Raw genomic sequence first — 19,180 nt, forward strand, 5'->3', positions numbered from 1 at the left:
AAAAAAATCCTGCATAAATAAATGTTCAATGGATCTACTGACATTGTTTTGTTTTGGAGTGTAGTGTTGGGTGGCTTAGCTATCTGGCGCATATCGCTTCTATGTATTTTATGTAGTCAGAATTACGAACCTTTAGTGTGGTGTGCCGTGGCGCGCCACGACAAAGTGGCGATTCTATATATTTTTTTTAATGTGGATCTACCGTAGAATGTTAAGAATATCTTGGACTGATATAATAACCAACAATGAAGTATTACGTAGAGCCAATACTAACAGAGAACTATTCACCACTGTTAAGCTCCGTAAGATTTCATATTTTCACCATGTGTTGAGAGGTGATAAATATGCCATACTTCAGCTTGTCAGAAGGAGAAGATCGAGGGACGTAGAGGAGTCAAAAGAAAACAGCTTTCCTGGGTTCAAAACATCCGTGCATGGACCAGGATAAGAACTGTGGAGGAGCTGTTTCGCACTGCTCAGGATAGAGAAGCTTTCTCTCAAGTGGTCGTCAACGTCGGGAGGACCTGACATGACACGTAAAGAAGAAGAATTCTTCGCCCAAGTGACAGAGGTGACAGCGTCACAACACACTACATCAATATGTTTCTAGAATGATCTCCTTAACGCTTTGAGATACTGTTCACAGCTACGTAAAAATGATAAGCAAACTAAACAAACACGATGAATGATCACCCTACCATTCCACAACACACAACTTACCATCAAAATAGACCACACCCCCAACACAACAATGTACTCCTACATTTAACGTAGAGTTACAGTGTGATAAAAATTTAATTCTAACAATGTAAAATACATAGAAATGCTACCCGACAGCTAGCTCCCCAACATACCTGTCCACAACATGACATAACAATGTAACCTGATCTTAGGCTTGTAAACTAAAATTCCAATTTTTTAGTTTACAAGCCTAAGCCCTTTAAAATTTCTCTTTGAAAAAAAAAAGGAATAACTAGCTTAGCATGTAGGAAAGACAAGATATAAAAGGAAGTTATGAAAAACACACCACAACATTCACAACTTCTTCAAAATTTATAAAAAATGGGGTAGTATTTTGGACATCTTTAAACAGAATTTAGAATAGCATTGTTTCGCAAGTTATTTTTTTTTTGCATTTAACACATTACATTAAGAAAAAACGTTAAATATACATTTGGGAATATTTATTAATAAAATGAATAATACATTCAATATTTATGTTACAATAAACATATTTATGTCATAAGTATACCCATTGAAATTAAATCAGTTCAGTAAAGTTATTTGTTTAGTGATAAAATATTAAAAAGTTTTTAAAATTTATTATGTGCTTTTGATTTTTAAAATTTACAATAACAATATCGATTTATGTATATTTAGACTTTCATTTATGTGGTGAAAAAAATATAAAACCATAATGGTAACGGCTAACAGCTTGTAAAATACAACCACGAGATGAACAACCTTAAAATCTGAGATTACATTATATGCATCCCAAGAGATGAGCATCCCAAGTAGTATTTTTTTTTAATGTTTATTATGCTTCAGTGAGGTCGTTGGTTGCATATTTTTCTTGCAACTTTGATTCGGGTTAAATTAAGGGTACAAAAATATTTTGATCATAACTAACTTAGGTAGCGGTGGTGGTTTTTCACAGGAACGCTTTAAATGTATTCAGCCAATGCGGCTTGAAAGTCTTGAAGAAAAGCGAGCAGCTGGACAAGAGTCGGTCTAGCATCGACAGTCAGGAGCCAGCAGCAAGACATTACAGTGTACCTGGAATCAGAAAAAAAAAAATTTTAATTATTCAAGTATCTATATGTATCAAGTCCATAAAACTGTCCATTCAATTTGATTTATTTTGTTTTCAAACCATGCTATATCTACATTCTCGTGGTGTAGTGGTAAGCGCGTTTTCCTACTATGCAAGAGATCTCGAGTTTGATTCTCGACATGATTGGCATGAGATATTTAATTTGAAACGTGTAGAATATTTCAGTGCCCAGTGCCACGTGAATAATTAGGTACAATGAGAGAGTAATAATGTTATCTTTTAATTGAAGAGTGCAAATAAAATACGCATTTTATTAATTAATAAAAAAAATTGTATTTTTATCAGAATAGTTTTTTTTTTACATTGAAGTTGTATGTATTATTTTTTACAATCCAACTGGTGTATCGATGAAGTGCCCTATGCACCATTAGATGCGGAAAGGGAAGTTACAAACTAAGAGTTTAAAACTATATTTGTAGATGAAAAGATTTGTGCTTTTCGAAACTAGCAGTGTTTAAAAATAAAGTCAAGTGGTCTTAGAATAATGCGTTTATTTTTTATGTTTATTTATTTTATTGGGAAAACAAACAGTACCTTCAAAACGTATTGACAATTTCTTTGCATATTATTGTAGGACACCCATGCACAATACATTGATTATGTTATTCCACAAAATTAATGCAGAATCAATAAATATATATTTTTTTTACTTACAGCTCATCTGGGCAATTGGCTGGCTGCACCAGTCTATAGCCATCTCTAAGGAAAGCAGCAATTTCAAAAGGATCCACTTCGGCAAAAGGTTCTTGCGCCAGAGTCACCAACTCCCAGAGCAAGACTCCAAATGCCCACTAAATAAAAAAACAACATGAATATTTTCATAATTGCGAAAATTTTAATAGCCGTAAAAACATTCGTACAGCTATTCGAAGAGAAAAATATAATTCTTTTAATAGATAAAATCTAAAAAAAATACATATGTCAATTTGATAGGCACAAGAAAAACCCATTTTATCAATATTTAACTAAATTAAATGATGACTAGATTCCAAAAATATCTAATACACAATACGTCTAAAAACAAATTAGGTCCTTGGACCGGCACTTGAAGCGTAAGACTGAGCATCTTACCTTAATGAAACAAAAATGATCAAGACGCGCTGCGATTGGTGTACTAATTTAGCGCCCAATGCACCTTTAGGTGCGAAAAGCGAAGATAATGATTAAATAAACAATTATTATCACCGGTGTTGGCAGCGAATGCTGCGGATTCCGTGGACGGCTAAACGTACGAATGCATCTATACTCCAGGAACTGGACATATGAGAAAGACTAAAATCCATGAGTGAGAAAAGAATTCTGCAGTTCTTTGGACATATTTCCAGGGGGAACTCTGATAGTTTGGAGAAAACTGTTCTCCTGGGGAGTGTCGAAGGGACAAGGTCGCGTGGACGTCAACCGACAAGATGGAGCGGCCATCAGAACTGAATTATCAGAATCATCAATAACGAATGCCTATAGAAAAGCACAAGGCTGTTCCAGATGGAGGGAGACTGTCCACAGACGAGCCATGCCTGAAGTCAGGCGTAATCACCATCATCAGACATGAGGCACGGATTAAAGAGAGATCACCGAACATACCTACCTGCATTGCTCTACTTTGACCCACGTTGATTTTTAAAAGCGTTTAATTAAATGTTATTACCCTTTTAAGTTTTTTTTCAGGTTCAATTCCTGACAGGGTTTAAGTAAAATATTTATTCTTAAGGTTCACTGCAATATTTTACTGTCCATGGACGGGCTGATGCGTAAAATTTCCCATTTTACCTTAATTATTACATCCATTAAGATGATAGGGAAATGGTACATTTGGTACACCAATGCAGTGCCCTATGTACCAGTTGATGTGAATGATGATGACATTTTTCTTTCTTATGACTTCTTTTTAAAAAATCAAGTGAAGTTTCAACTACATCAAATGCAAACAACGCATAAACTAATTCCTTTAGCAAATAGGCTGTAATAAAATATACGGGTTGTGGTTCGAATCCCGCTCTATCACAACTGTTTTCTTATTTTCTAAAACTTTTAGATAAGACGAAAATAAAATCGTCCCAAAATTGAAATATTTTGTCGGAATCGTAAAACAACGACGGATGTGCAAAAAAATGCGACATTTTTTGCACATCTTAGGTAATATCATAAGAAAGCAAATATTACGTTTTTATCAAAAAATATATTTCACAAATTGAAATACTCCGAAATTTTAACTAGTAATATATTGAAACATTTTATTATGTGTTAAGTGTTCAGCATACCACGTCCGAAGAAGGAGAGAACTGGCTGTGTTGCAAAGCCTCAAGGGCCATCCATTTGACGGGACGATTTTCATTATCTCCTAAACAGTGATAATCTCCTGGGAACAGGTCTCTGGACAAGGCATTATCCATTATCTTTACTTGAAGATTCTCATCAACCCTGAAAACAGAAATAAAAAGTATTAAATAGGTAATTGATAATAACAATTTTTATTCCAGTGGGCTGGTAGTGTAATACCTAACCAGCCATTCAACCATTACAGACCATAAAAAAATCAGAATAAATAAGATAAAAATAGCATATTTCACATGAGTATTAAACATATATAAATAAAATAAAACAATTGAAACATTCAAGATAAACCCAGAAATAATTTAAAAATAATAGGACTAAAACAAGAGAGAAACAAAAAAATTAGTAGAATAGGTAACAAAATTGAAAAGAACGGCCGTTAAGCATCCACCTTCAATGTTGCCACAACCTCGGTTCCTATCAAAACTTTTTTTAAGTCCAATAAAGAGGCTTATTAAAGTCCTAAAAGATTAATGATACATATTTCATAAAAATTGAATTAAATTGACCTAATCAATCTTAGAATCCAATTTTTTTTAACAAAGAAACATTTTTGAGAAGGTATTATGGAAGTCTAAGCATTTACAGGGCTTGTAACCTGTCATTGGCTGGCTTAAGTGGCCACTTTACAAATCGAGTAACATTCAACATTCACCTATGTTTAAACACCCACATTTTCGTAACTTTTCCGTACACAACTCAATATATAGTACAGTTTTTAAACAGGACAACAAAATGTGACGAAATTATGGATAATACCCGACTCAATTTGTGGTGTTGTTGTGAATAAGGAATGTGGCTTATGGAGTGATCTGTGTTAAATGTGGTGTCTGTTTTATATGTATATGTATACATTTAGTATTTTTTTCAAAAAGAGGCTAAATATAAAAGGCCAACTTTTATTATTGTCAACGAGACTCAGCTTTCGTTTATAGCGGAGTCTGAGCTGAGCTGAGCGGAGCTGAGTCATTAATTAAGCCAAGATTGTACATCTTCTCAAATTTTGAGAAATTTCTAACTGTTCTTTCTTATAGATAACTTTGAGCTGCTCTGGTGTTGCACTTGTCGTTTTTCAGTGACGTAGTATCTAAGTAGATATATATTAAGGAAGTCATCTTTTACCAGGCGTTGAAATATCACATTTTCTCTTTTTTCCTTAGTGCATATCCGTGTTTTTAGGTACTTTGGACACGTTACGAGGCGAAGACAAAACATGGAAAAAATAGTGGTACTAGAAGAAGATTTACAAGATGAACAGACTCGGTGACAGAAGGGGCTAGCTTATCTATTCAGGTGGCTTCCAGAAGCGTTGAAGACAAAAACGGATGGAGGCGGATCCTAACGACGTGCTTTCCTCCTGTCAACGTGACCACGTCTGCTCTGATAAGAGCAAACGACTAACAAGAATCCTAAGCGACCTCATTTCCAATTTGATCTCTATTTTATACGACTCATCATATTGACCATACCGAGTCTGTCCAACAACGTTTTATAAGAAAAGTATCATAATTGCTCGGATTGCAAAGGGGTAATTATTTCTATTTTGAAATGGAGCAATCTCTTAATAAATTGAACAAGTAAAATAATTTGTGTATCTGGGAAGCATGTTTTCAAGAGATGGAAGAGTAGAAAAATATGTTGAAAGGAGAGTGAAAGCGGGCAACCAAATGAAAGGCGCAGTAAGCACAGTAATTGCTAATAAAAATATGTCAATCGAAGCTAAACTGAGAGTGCACAACGGAGTTTTATCACATATGATTGGAAGCGAAACACGAAACTGGCAGAGGAAGGATAAAAGCCGAGTGAACGCGGTTGAAACGCGATCTCTTTGACGAATGTGTGGGAAATTCATGTTTGACAGGGTTACAAATCTGAGTCAGGTATAATTGATAGGATTAAGAAAGGGCCTCTGAGATGGTTTGGTCATGTAGAACGAATGGATGACAAAAGGCCAAACAAGTACTTATGGCGAGAATGAACGGTAGCGTGAAACGAGGACATAAAAATACGTGGCATGATCAGATAAACCAAAATCTTAAATCTGGTTATGTCGAAAGCAAGCAGAACCGAAGGGCATGTATGACAAGATGTATAGTTCTGGGTGAAGCTATAAATGTTTGCCAGGATAGACGTGTGTGACGGTCCATTCTCTCTGTCTGACCCTACGGCGAAAAGGTGTGATAGTAGAAGTATTAGTAGTAGTATTAGTGGTAGTAGCAATCTCTCAATATGTCTTCATTGGAGAAACTGAATGGAGATGGACCTCGCATGCATTTTGAAAATACTTAATGGTATTGCAATCAATTTCTTTTCATGTTTCTAACTATGTATGTCACCAGAAGTCAAAATCTACTATTTATCAAATAGAAAATTTGATAAACAGCAACTTATAATTTTATGCCCCAATGTCCAGAATGTGTAGATTAGTCAATTCGTCTAACAACTTGGAATTCTTTATGATAGATGTTCCGACTTTTTGTAGATCTCTTCGCCTTTAACACAGTGCGGGATGAATATGAATCGGCATGAGTGAGCTTGAAGTTTTATACGTTGATCGTGCTTATGAATATATTGTATTTAGCTATTTTATTACCCTTGTTTGTCTGTGCCACATATTTTTTTTTGTTTTTTATGTTCAATTTCCTGTACATATGTTTATTCATATGATTGCTGAAATTGGCTTAGGCCGTGTAGATAAAATAAAATAATGAAAATTATACAATACCTCCCTTCTGAATATGTTGAAATAAATTATTTTTAGGACTTACGCGCAGTTTCTAGCGGCAACGTCTTTGTGGGTGATTCTCCTAGCGTGAAGATATACCAGCCCACGGGCGGCTCCGGCGGCCATTGACACCAGCTGGGCGGCCAAGGGCGGCGCAGCCCCTACTGCAGTACCGCTCACATAGCCGCCCAGGGAACTTGACCGCCTCTCCAATAATAACCTGCATATTCAAAAAACAAATATTGGGAAGGCCTTGAAAATGATGTCCCTTTAAGTAAAAACAAATAAGAGAAAATAATTCTTTATTTATTTATTAAATACTATATTCACAAATGTACCCAAATTTTTTACCAAATAATATCAAACCTCCTTTGTATGCAAATAACAATATTTCTAATTTATTGCTTAGTAACGAAAAAAAAATAGTTTATAAAATAATGCAGGTGTTTACCAATTAAAATGCGATTCTTGTTCTTCAGTTTACGTAGGAAGAACATAAAAAAATTGATATTCGTGTTAAAGAATATATGAGGTGTCTTCACAATTATAATTTCTCTAAATTCGCAAATCATCTAATCAATTTTAATCATGACTTTAATAAAAATACAGGAGTAAAATCTTACATACAAATAATAAAGGGTTAAAAGTAAATAATATGGAAATATTTCACATGAGAAAACTTTAAAAAATAATGTTCCTTTGATCAATAATCAAACATCCTTTCAATAAAGTCCTTTATACGATGTTCCACTGTAATGGTCACCCTATTAAACCTATTAAACTCACCCCTTCCTCCATCCCCTCTATCTTTTTAAAACTATTTCTCAAACAACATAAAATATTTTCATTATTTAATCAGTGCATGTTCGTCCTTATAAGTGCATGTGCTTATTAAAATGCATGTCGTGTTGGTTTTATATTTTTGTGCAACAACTATGGTGAAGGTGTATAGTGGGTTTTGCATGTTGGTTTGCACGTTGCTTTAATTGACGAAGAGACGGGTACGTCTCGAAACTGGGAGGCATAGAAAAGTCGGTACGTGGTTATGTACAAATATTTAATAACATTTAGTAAAATGTTTGACCACAAAGTTGAATATTAATAATAAAAACAAATAACCTCAACAACGTTTTGAGTATATCCAAATGTGTGTAGACAAGCTGAATTTTACTCCCTAGGGAGTTTTTAAGATCTAAATTTATTGCGAAAAAGAGGGAAAACAAACACAGACCTACACCGATCAAGGTTTCAGCTCTTTTACTTCACAAAAGTCAACAGACGGAAAAGTTAAGGAAATGTGAATTTCGAACATAAGAAGAATGGTGAATGTTATACATTGTATAATGTGGCCACTTGAACCACCAAGTGACTATTCTTAAGCCCTGTATATGTCTAGACTTCTTTAGATATAAACATTCTCCCCTGCAGAAGTAAGCAACTATTTGTTTTTTTCAATATTTTATTTTTGAAAATTTTAGTCGTTCTAAAAATTTATTTAATGTGCCGATATGTCTTCTTGCTCATACTGATCATCGGGGTTCCGGATGTGACAGGGTTTAAAGAACACTCTGTATGACGTGTTTTAAAACATAAATTAAGTACTTAAATAACGCCTTTTATCAGTTGGTTGTTTGAACGAAATTGCCATTTGACACTAAGCACGCCGATGCACAAACATGTGTTCAAAAATAAAAGAACCAAAATATTATTTACCTCATTATTATTTTTTTAAATTTAATCCACGTTTACTGTATTTTGTACCGTAATAAGTTACGTTTTTGGGACATTTTTAAATGGATGTTAAAACATTTGGTAATATAATTATTCTGGATAATTTTTGCAGTTTTATTTTTTTAATGATCTCAAGGGCGTAGAAAAATAAAATCTCCATCACAATTCTTGTTCCCGATTTCCAATTATTATTGTAAATTTTTAGAACATGTCAAGCCATAATCGTCAAAACATCGTAACCGATGGGAGCAATATTTTTTCTTCTAAATTATTGAGAATCTTTGAGAAACATTTTTTTTTTTTGAATATTAATTTTATCGATAAAAACTAAATAAATAGTCGAAACAGAGTATGATTCGCAAAGTGGACCTCTTAATATACCTTTAAATCCTGTTGAATTCATTAACAATTGCATGTGTTAGTCAATTATTCAGAATTATATTCAATGTTACTCTTCATGTTTATTTATATGATGTAAAGCAATAAAATATTTTAACTCGTTTAAATTTCATTTCAGTGCATTTCTCAATACAATAAACGTTTCCCGAAACGAGAGCCATAAATGACCCTAGCGGCGCTATTGTGAAACGTGAAAAACTAGCATGATAATTTTACGACACTAAATTGGATGATTGTTTGGCCCAACTACCAGCAATATGCACAAAAAAGCGTTCAGTTCGGAAAGAAGTTTTCACTTTTCAAGGTTCAAAAGTAGATAGAGAGCTGTAACAATACGTGAGTAATAAACAGTGAAAAATGTGTAGCAATTGTACAATGGCCGGCAAGCTCAAATAATATAGCACAAGAGTTTAGGGTCCACAATCATTTTTTTTTTTTTTTACTAAATAATACAATAATATGTTTATTGTAAACCCTATGCAACCTTTACCTTTTGGTAACTTTAAGCAGAGGATAAAAAATAATATTCGGGGACATTTCCAAACAAAAATTTTAATCTCGACGCAACTTAATTGCCTTTCCGAGGTTGATCTCTCTTTTAATCCATGTTTTGATTGAAAATTTAAGAAATTTCTATGCTTGCTCTATTTTTTTAAGATTTTGCATGAGCTGAGAAACGAAATTTTACGTACTTATTCGAACTTATTTAGGCGCTATGCGGGTGAAAACACGTTTTTTGAAATTTTATCTAACATGATATGAGGGTGTTAAAAGCAAACTCAGGAATTTCCATTGAAGGAGTTACTGAGATATTTGCGAAACCTTTGAAAAAAGAATAGAAAAATATCTCGTTTTCCTTTTTTAGATTTTTAAAATAATAAAGGTCTATGAAATACTGTCCAGTAAAACAAATATTTTTTTGTATTTATAAGTGGCATAAAAAATATCAACATATTACAACAGAGATGAAGAATATTAAAGAGAAGGTAATATAGAAGTCTAGGCATCTACAGGGCTTATGACCTGTCAATGGCTGGTTTAAGTGACCACTTTACACACTGTGTAACATTCACCATTCTGCCCATATTTGAACATCCGTATTCCAAAAATTCTTTCATCTGTAGATGTTTGTGAAATTAAAGAGCTGAAACTTTTATTTATATTAAATGTTCTTCATCTCTGTTGTAATATGTTAATGTAAACAGCTCCCCAGAGAGTTGAATCCAGTCCTTGACTACAAAAATTTGGAAAAACTCAAAACATTGTGCATAAAAAATACTTTAAAATTTGTAATTATGAACTTCCGCAAAAAAGGCCATTCCATTGGCCACACCCCTAATACGTCACGTTTCATGTTTTTTGTTCCTGGCCATTGAAATTTATTCAACATAATATCAAGAATCTTGACGTCACAACAACCATGACCAAACACGTCTAATTTTTCTAGCAACGTATTTTTATTAAATTTCTTTTTCACATTTATGTATGAAACATTTCTCCTTAATATCCATATTGATTTCAAAAATACAGTCAATTATTCTTAATCCGTTTCATATATTTTTATCGGTATTCGTATTATGTTATATTTCCCTATTGTGAGATTTCTAATTATGCTTCACGAACTCAATGGAGAATGCTAAGTTTGCGGTGTCAAGTAGTATAGTTAAAATCTTTTTTTCGAAGATTTAAAGATGGTTTTGAATTACGCTATTATTAGGGTAGATAGGTTTTTATGTTTTATCGGCATCAATAACTAATTTTCCGTTTTTGGTGGAGATTTCTAAGTTTGCTTGTAATCCCCTCATATGAAGGGTTTTTTTTAAATTTTTAAATAAAATTTTGAAACCTTATGTTAAGAATATTTTTAATAGTAAGATCATTCTATAGAAATTCCTAAGTATTGCATATTTTATTAGGCGGTGTTTGATCACAATATGCGGATTATATTAATAAAATATAGATGGGCCCATATTATAACAGGTAATCAACATTTCTATTAAATTTTATCAGCAAAGTTCAATAAAATTATCCAAATAACAAATAAAATATGCATACATTTTTTTTTCCAAACAAGATCAATTAAACGTAGTTATTCAGAAAGCAGCCAGTCCACAATTTTGAAAAAAAATGAGATATTGATGTTATCGGATGCCGTAAGGTCAATTCTATGTCCTGCTTTAGCACAGCGAGACCGTTTTCATACAAAAAATTGTTTTAATCACCTTTTGAAAATGGTGTCCATCACAAAAACGGCATTTCTCAATTTGCAGAAAACACCCACAGCACTAGAAAAATCTAAACGATTTTTTAAAAATTATTAAAACTGGTCAAACATATAATGAGATTCTTTTTGTAATTTAAAAAAATATATGTATTAATTGTTTATCATTTGTTAAAGTCAAAAACATTTCAACTGTTGTGTAGATTTGTTTATTCACGCATTTCACAAAGGAGCTAATATCTCAGTTTCACTTTTCTATAGCCGGCTGCTTTCTGCATAACTACGTTCAATTATAGGTTACTGACAAAGATACTTTATATTTACATTTAAAGAAATCACATTTTCTTAGATAAATATGGATTTTACTTAACAGAAAGAAGAAGATAACTCTGTCAACTTCCGATTGTAATTACCTCCATGGTTTTGGAACTGACTGATTATGATGACAGTAACTAATTAATGGCATTATCTACAATACTAATATCCATATTTATTTGATAAAGATGTCAGAGGATATCTCAGACTTAAATAAAATGGTAGATGGTGTTTTTTTAAAGAAACCCTCAACATTCAATACGGAAAGTCCATATAAAATATTTAAGGTTCATACAGTAGACACTCTTTGTAAAATAAATTATAAATATACAAATTTATAAATAAGAAAACATAAAAGAATGTGAGATGAATAAGTCACTCAGATAACAACATAATATTAAAATTCCTAAATTCCACACAAGTCATGGTCAAAATAGCTTTGTCTTCAAAGGTGTCAAAAAATATAATAATCTTTCCAGTGAACTAAAAACTAATTTATCAATAAATAACTTTAAAGTAATCTAAAGAAATTTTTTGAACACGTGTAAAAACAATATTAAATTTTAATTGGTATGAATGTATTATTGTTCTATGTTTTCTTTATATATCCTTTGTTTTTATTTTTCTTTCTCATGTACTCGTATTTAAAATTATATAAACTCCTTTAAATAAACAACTAAAACAGTGTAAGTCACTCTCCAAGCACAAGAGTTAGTCTCTTTTTTTGGAGATTTACAGTGATAACATTTACTAAATGTGATTTAGAATTTTACAAAAACAGGTACTTTTTATTAAATTTATTAATAATAATAATAATTTCTTTTTGCATCATACATTGTTTTACCACACATACGCATGATACGTCCAATTTGCAAAGCTGAAACAAGCATTTTCGAAAAAAAAAGAAAGAGGTACTGCGTCGGTTTAGACATGTAAAGCCGATATTTTTTTTTCCGAATTTTGAAATAAAAGGGGTCTTAAAAGTTGCCTTTTGGATTACTTAGAATGCAAAAAATATCAAAAAAAATATTCGATACTACTTTTGGCCCTCAACCAGAGCTTGAATTTTTTGAAAAAGTCGATTTTTTGGAGTAAACCGGCTGTCATTTCGTATAATTAAATGTTATAATGTGCATTAAATCTTATTAAATAAGCATCTAAGGGCGTGAGTCGCACTTTGTTTTGTAATAAATGTTTAGCATTGTTTTGATAGGCCATTGTTTTCGTCAATATTAGCCAGGCGCTCGACGGAATTAGTTCCGCGGAGTGTAAACTTTTTCCATTTCGGTAGTTTTAAAACGCGTTCGAATTTGTAATGTGATTAAGTTATTTCTTCAAAAATTATTTTATCAATATAGATAATTAACAAAATGTTCAGACAGTGATAAACTTCAAACCTCGGTTGAGGGCCAAAAGTAGTATGAAATATTTTTTTAAATAATTTTTACGTTCAATGTGATCCAAAATGCAACTTTTTAGATCCTTTTCAGTTTGATGTCTAAAAAAATAAAAAACCTCACACATCATCGGACCACTCTAATGTACAGCAAATTGACAGCGAAAAAACAACAAAAAAAAAAACCTGCGAATATAAATATAAAAATTATTAATAAATACATATTGGTAGATGAAGAAGACTGAGACAGACATGGCATAACCAAATCCAAACAATCGGCGTGCGTGCATGAAAAGATGTATTCGTGTGGAGGAAGCGAGGTCAGTATGCAAAGACAGAGCGTTCCATCCTCTTAGCCTTCCCTGACCGGAAAACGGCATAATGGTGTTTGTTTAAATTTGTATCTATCTTTTTATTTTTTACACAATATACGTTCATTGGCGATTTTATTTCTATAATAGGGAAATATCACGTACTATGAATACCGATAAAAATATATTTAGTGGATTGAGAATACTAAATTGTATTTTCAAAATCAATATGGATATTGTAGAGAAATGTTTACATATATAACTTAAAAAACTAAAATATTTTTAAAAATATGTCACCAGAAAAAACGCGACATGTTTGACATTGATAGTTGTGATGTCAAGATTCGTGACGATGTTCTAAAAAAATTCAAATGGTTTGGAACAAAGTTGAATATGAACATGAATTGTGACGTATTAAGGGCGTAGCAAATGCAATTACCTTTTTTGCGGGAATTCAAAATTACAAATAAAAATTGTTTTTTTTTGCTACATTAGTAGCTTATTAAAGCAGCAAATTATTTTTTACTAGACAATATTTCATAGACCCTCTTTAGTATATATATATTTTTTTAATAGTGATATTTCCCTATTAACATCTTTAAAAAAAACAACAAAAGACTGGTGTTAAGTCAGTCAAGAGTCGTATTTATTTTTATGTCTAGGAATACTACATAAATACACAACAGGTCAAGAGGCCCAATTACAGTGGTAGCTTACAGCAAGTTAATGCATTAAATAAAGTATCCGATTGGGGTATTCGAAATAAACTAAGTTTTGCTCCTCAAAAAACTCAATTCTCACTTTTAAAAGGTAATTTTGTGTGTCCCCCTTCAATCAAATTTATGGGCACTTCTATTCGAGCGTCAAATTCGGTTTCAAACCTTGGTGTAATCCTTGAAAGAAATTTATCTTACACTTCCCATGCTAGGAAAGCCGTAAATTTGGGAAAGATGGCTTTCCACAAAGTTGCACGCTTGGCCAGAGCCAGCTGGGGATTGTCTTTTGAAACTTCAACGGTCTATTATAAATCCATTTTCCTAGGTATCGTATGCTATGCAGCTGGCTGTTGGGCACACCGATGTGAGTTGCAATATTTCAGGCGAATTATTTTAAGCGGACAAAGGCAACCTCTTCTGGCTCTTTCTAGAGCATATAGGACATGCTCAACGGATGCACTCCCGGTTCTAACGGGCTTGTTTCCTTTAGATCTGGAGGTTCAGCGACGATCTGCAAATTTCCACCTAAAAAGAAGGCGTTCCTCTGTTATTGGTGGCGTCCGTCTACTCCCAACTGAACGAATGTATCAATCAAATATTATAAAATGACTTTAAATGCTCTTCTTAATGCTTGGCAATCGCGATGGGAATCTTCCTCTTCAGGGAGGGTTACCTTTCTTTTTTTTCCTTCGATCCGTCAGCGCCTAGAATCGTCTTGGGTTATCCCCGATCACTGGACTACGCAGTTTTTATCAGGTCATGGTAAATTTAATCAAAAATTATTTGTTTTTAATATTGTTGACTCTCCTTCGTGCTGCTGCGGATATCCTAACCAATCTTCTGAACACATCCTGTGGTCTTGTCCCTTTCCCCTTCTCTATGATTACCGAATGGAGCTTCTCGCTACTATCCGTGGCCCTGTTATAGGTCCTGTCGGATATACAGATCTGGTGGCTTCTAAAAGAATTCAAGGCTTTTAAAAAGTTTTGTAATCATTTCGGCGAATTGATCATGTCCAATCAATTTAATCCCAGTCAGTGAAGAATTCACTTCCCTCTCTTCTCAATCTAATGAAGTACATATTATGTACTTCTGGATTACTTTCTTTCAACACAAAGATGCTAAGGCTACCAGATTTCAGAGAGCTCCTTCGGGCAGCTTTTCTCGTTTGACAACGAGCAAATTTTCCGTGTATGTGGGCACCGCCAAGGAGACTTATGTCCTCAGATGCGGTGTGCGGTATGTGGTGGGTAAGCTAAGGTAGCTTACAGCACAGAATACCCAGGCTTGAGAAAAATTACATTTAATTTGTGTAAATCACCCGGAATAGAACCCGGAACCTTATGCACGACACCACGGAGGCCGCCAATTTTGTTTTTTGTAAATTATGTAAAGAAAATTTTTTATATGAAAAACCGTACGTCTAAATACTCTGCATAGGTACCTCTGCATCTTAATTCGAAGTATATTTTTTAAATATTAAGTGGTTATATTACTTATATATGTTAACAATATTTTTACATTTAGTTGAGACAAAGATTAGAAAACACAAAATAAAAATATAAATTACGAAACCGGTAATCCCTATGTACCAACTCTCGCTGCCTCCACCTACCATGGAATCACTTCTCTACACTACCGCAGAGTGTGTGCGGACCAACTACTGCTTCACAAAATTATGATAGGAATAGTTGACTGTGCAGAATTACTTAGTTTAATAACAATACATGTTCCAGCCAGGATCTGTAGACGGTACCACCTGTTTTATGTACCAATAAGTAAAACATCGTATTTTAAAAATCCTTTTTTTGTAGGTATTTTTCAGTGTACAATACAAAATTTAAAGACATAGACTACGCAAACATCACTCTGTCAGATTTAAAATTGACACGAAAAATGCATTATATTACTTAATAGACATTATAATAATAAATATTTACATCTCCCTTCCCCTCCTTATCCTTATAGAGATTCATGAAATGTTCTTAAAAAAAGGATTTTCTTTTATTATTAAAAAATATATACATGAAAATAACATTTTGATATGTATAAACTTATATGTATTTTTTTAATAATATGTATTATATTTTCTGTACTAATCTTGTACACTTGGTGGAAATCTATTATTGATTCTGAGTTCACACACTATATCTGTTTGTTCATTAAAAATATGTATGTAGAATTGTTGATTTCCCAAATAAAATAAAATAAAATAATAATCAAGAAAAATAAATTGCATAAGAAATACATCTTACATTATAGTTAAAATGTACCTTTTCAGATTTCCAAGGGCATAATATGGATAGGCTATCAGGGGCTTTGATGAATTTGCAACAAGAGAAGAATCATTTGGTAGGAAAGTAGCGAGAGGGATGAGAAGGTTCTCGTGATTCATCCCAGCAAGAAAAGACCCTTCAGCCACCATAAGGGATGACTGGCTTTTTGATGCTGCATCTGTAAATATTGCATAGTTAATGGCTAATTCAAGAAAAAAAAATATTTTGTATATATATTTTTGAATCAGATATACATTTTAACTGATTAAATTGATCAGTTTTGGCAAGAAGACATATTAGCATATTTAAAAAAATATTTTTTTTAAAATAAAATAATTAAAAAAACAAATGGTTGCTTACTTCTGCAGTGTGAAGGGAGGGGAACGCAGCCGCGTAGTTGTCGGCCTATCATACTCCCTTTCCCCCCTTCTCATTTCTTCCCTGCAGAAGTAAGCAACCATTTGCTTTTATTAAACTTTATTTTTTAAATTGTATTCGTTCTAAAAAATGATTTTAATGTGCCAATATGTCTCCTTGCTTATACTGATCGTCGTGGTTTCGGATGTGACAGGGTATTTTTAAACACCCTGTATATTGATATTAGACGATGACGGAAAATTGACTGTAAACCATTTGTGACCGTTTTCAAAGTTTAGTTTTAAACGATCAAAAGTGTCAAAAATTTTGAAAATAAAAAATACAAGACCATTAATTTCATCCACTTTATTCATTTTTTCGAAGAAATGCCATAATGGCATAGAATCATTTATTTAAATTTCATTGGTTTTCACGGCCGTTCAGATGTCCGCCGAGTTTTCTGGGTCATTATGTATTTTAATTGCATTCCATCACCTGTGTCAATCCTCCTAGTAAAAGAAATCCGAAAACTTATTAAGATGCACTTGTTTGTAATGTATATTTATTTATTAAAAACTTCAAGTACAAAGAATAAGTACTTTGGCGGACTTATTGCTAAAAGCAATATCTTTCGGCCAACTAAAAAACAGACTGGTCAAAAGAAGAGTTTGGTCAAAATTTTATACTAAAAACAGTATGCATGCAAATTTGTAAAACCAATTAATATCGATTTTGCAATACTGTTTTTTTTATTTTATTTTCAGTTAGATAACTAAAAAACTACTAAACCACTAAATAACTAAAACAAAGCACAAGAATGAGTCTCTTTTTGGAAAATTACAGTTTTAATATCAAATAAATGTATAAAAGTAGATTGTAATTTAAATTTTAATGTCGGCCTCGTGGTATAATGGTCAGCGCGTTTGCCTACCATGCGAAAGGCCTTGGGTTCGATTCCCGACATGGTTGATGGAATAATTTTTTAAAGTCCATAAATATAATCAGTCCAAGAATAGTTTTTCATAGTCCCTGGACTGGTACCTGAAGCGTAAGACTGATCACCTTACCTTCATGTAAAAAAATTGATCGAGATATGTTGCGACTGGTGTACCAATCCAGTGCCCTATGCACTATTAGGTGCGAAAAGGGGTATGATGATGATGCAATTTAAAAAAATCCATTTTTTCAAATTTTTATATTGATAAAATTATAAATAAATATTTTTTATATGAGTGCCATCTACCGGTAATAGTCTTAACTACTACGTCCTTGTGAACAGATCCCTGTTTTAACACTCCTAGCAGCACGCGACCAAACGTTCCCTCTTGTAGCATTGTTCCAAGTTGAATAGCCGAGCGCTGAACCCCAAGTCGGCGCAAGCGCTCTACACCATCCGAGCACCATGACACCTGTTGACAAATACAAAAGTAATTGAATACATGGTACGAAAAATGGTCCATAGGAGTCACAAAGTATGGGAAAGTGCCGTGGAGCAGTTGGTTAGACGGCTAACTGTAAAACTGGCGTCGCGGGTTCGATTCCCGCCTGTTGCAAGAAAAAAAATTCAATATGGATTTTTTTTCTAAATTGGTCGGGGTGTTGTGGTGTGTTTTTCATAACGTCCTTCCAAATATCCTCTTTCCCACCTGCTGACAAGCCTCTAAATATAGGCTTAACGGGTTTTAACTTAATTAATTTTTGATTGCCTTTCAAAAAAATTAAAATAAATAAACAGGGTTTCACCCTGTCCTTTTTAAAAGTTCGCCAAAAAAGTTACTGCGGCTCCATCGCCAATCGATTATCGCTATCGTCATTTTCAAAAACCCGCGAAATCGTCAGGCCTTTCAAAAGCTTTCTTCTGACTTAAAATGGGTGATATAACTGTCAATTGTCTTTTGTATGCTGGTTTTTTTTTCTGTATCTGGGAAGTTTGTTTACTAGGGATGGAAAAACTGAGAAAGATATTGAAAGGAGGGTGAGTGCCGGGACAGAGTGAACGGTGTACTTAAATCAACCATGGCAAATAAATGTTTGTTGCAAGAGGCAAAATAAGCAGTTAACAAAGGAGTCCTGGTGCCGACCCTGATGTACGGTAGCGAAGTATGGACTTGGAAAAACAGGAATGAAAGTAGGCTGAATGCTGTGGAAATGCGATCTCTCAGGCGAATGTGTGGTAAAACTATGTGCGATAGATGCACAAATGTTGAAATTCGTACAATTATGTACGGCTGAGATAAGCACTATCGACAAAATCAAGAAAAGAGGTCTGCGCTGGTTTGGGTATGTAGAGCGAATGAACGGCTAAGAATATTTAGGATGCAAATGTTGATGGATGCAGAAATAGAGGAAGACCGAGAAAGATATGCCAAGATTAAATCTAACAAATACTTAAAGATGGACATGTTAAAAGTCGGAATAATCGGCGCGCGTATATGAGAAGATTTATGAATGTGGAGGAAGCGAGATCTGCGTGCAAAGATAGAGTGATGTGGCTTTCTATCCTCTCGGCCTACCCTAACGGGGAAACGGCGTAATGGTTTGTTTGTGAGTGTACACATTAGCCAAAAA

At 33.4% G+C, this 19,180-nt stretch overlaps 1 protein-coding gene across 1 annotated transcript; it reads right to left on the reverse strand.

Annotated features, from left to right (window-relative positions):
• Window positions 1–1,337: 1,337 nt before the first annotated feature.
• LOC148285671 (inactive tyrosine-protein kinase RYK-like) lies at window positions 1,338–16,425 on the reverse strand. The gene is made up of 5 exons (XM_088241566.1): window positions 16,253–16,425; window positions 6,934–7,110; window positions 4,093–4,252; window positions 2,489–2,625; window positions 1,338–1,776 (listed from the first exon to the last, which is right to left on the reverse strand). Exons 1-5 carry the CDS (start codon window positions 16,402–16,404, stop codon window positions 1,665–1,667), a joined length of 738 nt encoding a protein of 245 aa, XP_088097692.1. The 5' UTR covers window positions 16,405–16,425; the 3' UTR covers window positions 1,338–1,664.
• Window positions 16,426–19,180: the final 2,755 nt, after the last annotated feature.

This window comes from Micrasema longulum, unplaced genomic scaffold, assembly GCF_059751315.1.
Source record: "Micrasema longulum isolate JH-2025_06_02 unplaced genomic scaffold, ASM5975131v1 h1tg000015l, whole genome shotgun sequence".
Taxonomy (NCBI): Eukaryota; Metazoa; Arthropoda; class Insecta; order Trichoptera; family Brachycentridae; genus Micrasema; species Micrasema longulum.

Excerpts from the sequence above, each read along its gene's own strand:
- LOC148285671 (XM_088241566.1), bottom strand. The coding sequence starts at position 16,404 with ATGGTGGCTGAAGGGTCTTTTCTTGCTGGGATGAATCACGAGAACCTT. Across the intron at positions 4,253-6,933 it reads GTTGCCGCTAGAAACTGCGC|GGTTGATGAGAATCTTCAAG; the intron begins GTAAGTCCTAAA and ends TTCTGTTTTCAG. Across the intron at positions 1,777-2,488 it reads GCCAATTGCCCAGATGAGCT|GTACACTGTAATGTCTTGCT; the intron begins GTAAGTAAAAAA and ends TTCTGATTCCAG.